This window comes from Colletotrichum jinshuiense, chromosome 5, assembly GCF_051148585.1.
Source record: "Colletotrichum jinshuiense chromosome 5, complete sequence".
Lineage (NCBI taxonomy): Eukaryota > Fungi > Ascomycota > Sordariomycetes > Glomerellales > Glomerellaceae > Colletotrichum > Colletotrichum jinshuiense.
In genome coordinates this window covers 1514807-1517532 of record NC_139312.1, presented here as the reverse complement: position 1 = coordinate 1517532, position 2726 = coordinate 1514807, and the positions used below count along the sequence as shown (strand labels likewise).

The window sequence follows — 2726 nt, the reverse complement described above, 5'->3', positions numbered from 1 at the left end:
CTAGGCATAGCTCATGCCTCCCTTGCGATGGCTGACAACCTCGAGTGTTGTACCAAGGTTGTGGCCGAGGTAGCCAATCATGGCCTTGCTGACTTCAGGATCCTCTGAGAGATCGGCGCAGACCTCCCGGAACTGTGCGTAGACCTCCTCCAGCTTGCGAAGTTCGCGGTTCAGGATCTCCATCTCGAGCCACCGGCCATCCTCGCCGCCCAACGTGTATGCACCGAGACTGACCCCGAGGCCGCCACCGGGACTGAGCTGGTTGACCGTGGGCATCATGCCGTTTTCAAAATATGTGTGGCTGGCGTTCTTGTAAAAGCTCGTGATCTTGCCGATGACAGTCGCGAGGAGCATGGCGGCTGTGTGGGTACCTGACCGGCTCATGCATCTTGAGCACGAGAGCATGGCGGCACATCCCTCGACGGCCTTGCGGTTGAGAGAGAGTACGAGGTCGAAAGGCGGCGCTTGGGGAGACGAGGCGTTGTGTAGGGCTTGAAGTGACTGCAGGCAGACGGTGAAGCAGGTGCAAGAGCCGCTGCCGCCCCCCCCTGACGAGGAAGACTTGTGCCTTACTGCTGGCCGCATGTTGGGCGTGGTAGAAGGGCTCGGGAAGTAGGCTGCCGCAGCCATATTGCTCGGGGTCGTCATGGCCGTGTAGGGCATCATATCGTGTTGTGTCGGGTCCACCCAGGGCGTCATGTGAGCTGCCATGGCCATATCCATGGACTGAGAGCGTCCGTGATGGGAGCCCATGTGTGCGGTGGCCATTGTCATGTCGGGGTAAGGCGCGGCGGAAAAGTCGGTGGGAGGCGTCCAGGGCATGGCGCCGTACATGTCTGCTGATGGATCTTGGTCTCTTGGGACCGAGTCGTCGACGCCGAGCATGGCGAGGCCGGAGGAGATGGAAGGGTTTCTGCTCATGGCGCCCTCCATGCTTGTGGGCGTATGCCATCCGGATTCCATCTTGTACATGCCGGCACCGGGATGTTGGCTGAACATGAGGTTCTTTTCGTCCATGATGGGAGACAGGTCGGTCATGTCCATGTGGACGGTGTTGGCGTGGCTCGGTGCGCTGTGGTCCGGCTTTGGCTTGCCAGCTCTGCTCGAGGGGGAATACCGGCATTCAAGACCGCAGGCAAGGCATCTGGAGCAGATGGGCCTTGCTTTGGAGCATTTGACCTTGGCCAGAAAACAACCATCACAAGAGGCCCGGAGCCGGGGCTGTCGAGGCTTGGAGTTGGAAGACATTGTGGATTAGGGCGAGTCTCTCGAAAAAGCTTTTGTGGTGAGGTTCTCTGAAAAGAAGAGAGGGTATCTTGATTCAACAAAGGATAACAGGTCCAGAGGATGCAGTGACGGTGGAGGGGCAAGCCACTATTAAAGAATTGGACAAGAGCAAAGGTGTATTAGAGTTCTGGAGGTGGTGCAAGTGAGATGTCTGTGTGACAATCGAGAGCGAGGGGGGATAGGGCGAATGCGGATTAGCAAGCTCTACTCAGGCTTCGCGGCGTGAGAGTGCGATGAAGTGCGGGAAGAGCCCCGAGGGCCGCGGATCGAGGTCGAAGGCGACAGTGAGCGGAATCTAGCCGACTGCAAGGTAGACAGCGGCGAGGGTAAGAAAAAAAAACGGGGTTACGAAACAGGAATGGAAACGGTCACGGCCATTACCCAGTGTCCAAGAGGGACGAGCATGGAGTGAGTGTCCGGGTGTTTCTATAGGAAGGGACGGGAGAAGGAGCTTGTAAGAGCGAGAGGGTATGCGACGCGAACGAGAAGGAGCGGACGTTGAACAGTTAAAAAGCGAATGCCAGATTTAGATATGCTACACCGTTGGCTTATAATAATGTACATGGGGGCTGTGACCTTCATAGAGGGCGTGGGCAGATGGTAGATCTGGAAGACCCACCCTCAGGGTAGGGAGAACAGAAAGACACCACACACGGAGAGAGGAGAGAGAGAGAGAGAGAGAGGCTGGCTTAACTAAGGTGTGCATGTAGGTATGCTGCTAGTGCGAGTGAGCAAGTGGTGTGTGTGTGTATGGTGTGTGTGTGTGTGAGTGTGTGTGTGTGTGTGTATGTATGTGTGTGTGTGGTGTGTGTAAGAAAGAGGGCAGATGGGGAACCACTCTGCGAGAAAAAGAAACGGGCGTGTAAACGCCTGGTTGGTACATTGCACCCGTTCATTGGCGTGGTGGACATGGGCTGGCTCACCCGCACGCAGATAGATCCTTGACGCTCGAGTGCAAAGGGCATTGGATAAGTCTCTCTTCTGTGCAGGCCAGAGCTCACTCGTCCGCTTGGACGATGGGAGCTGCCCCGGGAGACAGAGCAGGGCCCGGCAGCCAGCCGACCTCTCAGCACAGAGCAAAACATAACATAATGAGCCAAACCAGACCATGGATAAGACGGTTTGGGCCGGATGAAGCCTTGCCTGGGCATGCAGGCAACGTAGGTGGCACTCGTTTGGGTCGGTGTAAGAAGAGAGGAGATCAGTAGTCGATGCCATTCAGATGCGGTTTACGAAGATGATGGGCCTTGGTCTTGCCGTTTCTAGATTCCCCAGGTTCCCCACGAGACTCTGACGACAGAAGTTATTCTGCCGGCAGTCAACGCAAATGAAGTTGACCCCCCATGTCAAGACCCCGAATCCGGGATGGTTGGACGGACGGCGAGGACTATTCACATCCCTTGGGCGGCCAGACAACCAGGGTAGGAGCGAGGAGGGGT

At 56.7% G+C, this 2726-nt stretch overlaps 1 protein-coding gene across 1 annotated transcript; it reads right to left on the bottom strand.

Annotated features, from left to right (window-relative positions):
• EsH8_V_000400 (Zn(II)2Cys6 transcription factor domain-containing protein) lies at window positions 1-1248 on the bottom strand (the record flags this gene model as incomplete). The annotated part of the gene is made up of 1 exon (XM_083272916.1): window positions 1-1248. One exon carries the CDS (start codon window positions 1246-1248, stop codon window positions 1-3), a length of 1248 nt encoding a protein of 415 aa, XP_083125631.1.
• Between the last annotated feature and the right edge of the window lie 1478 nt (window positions 1249-2726).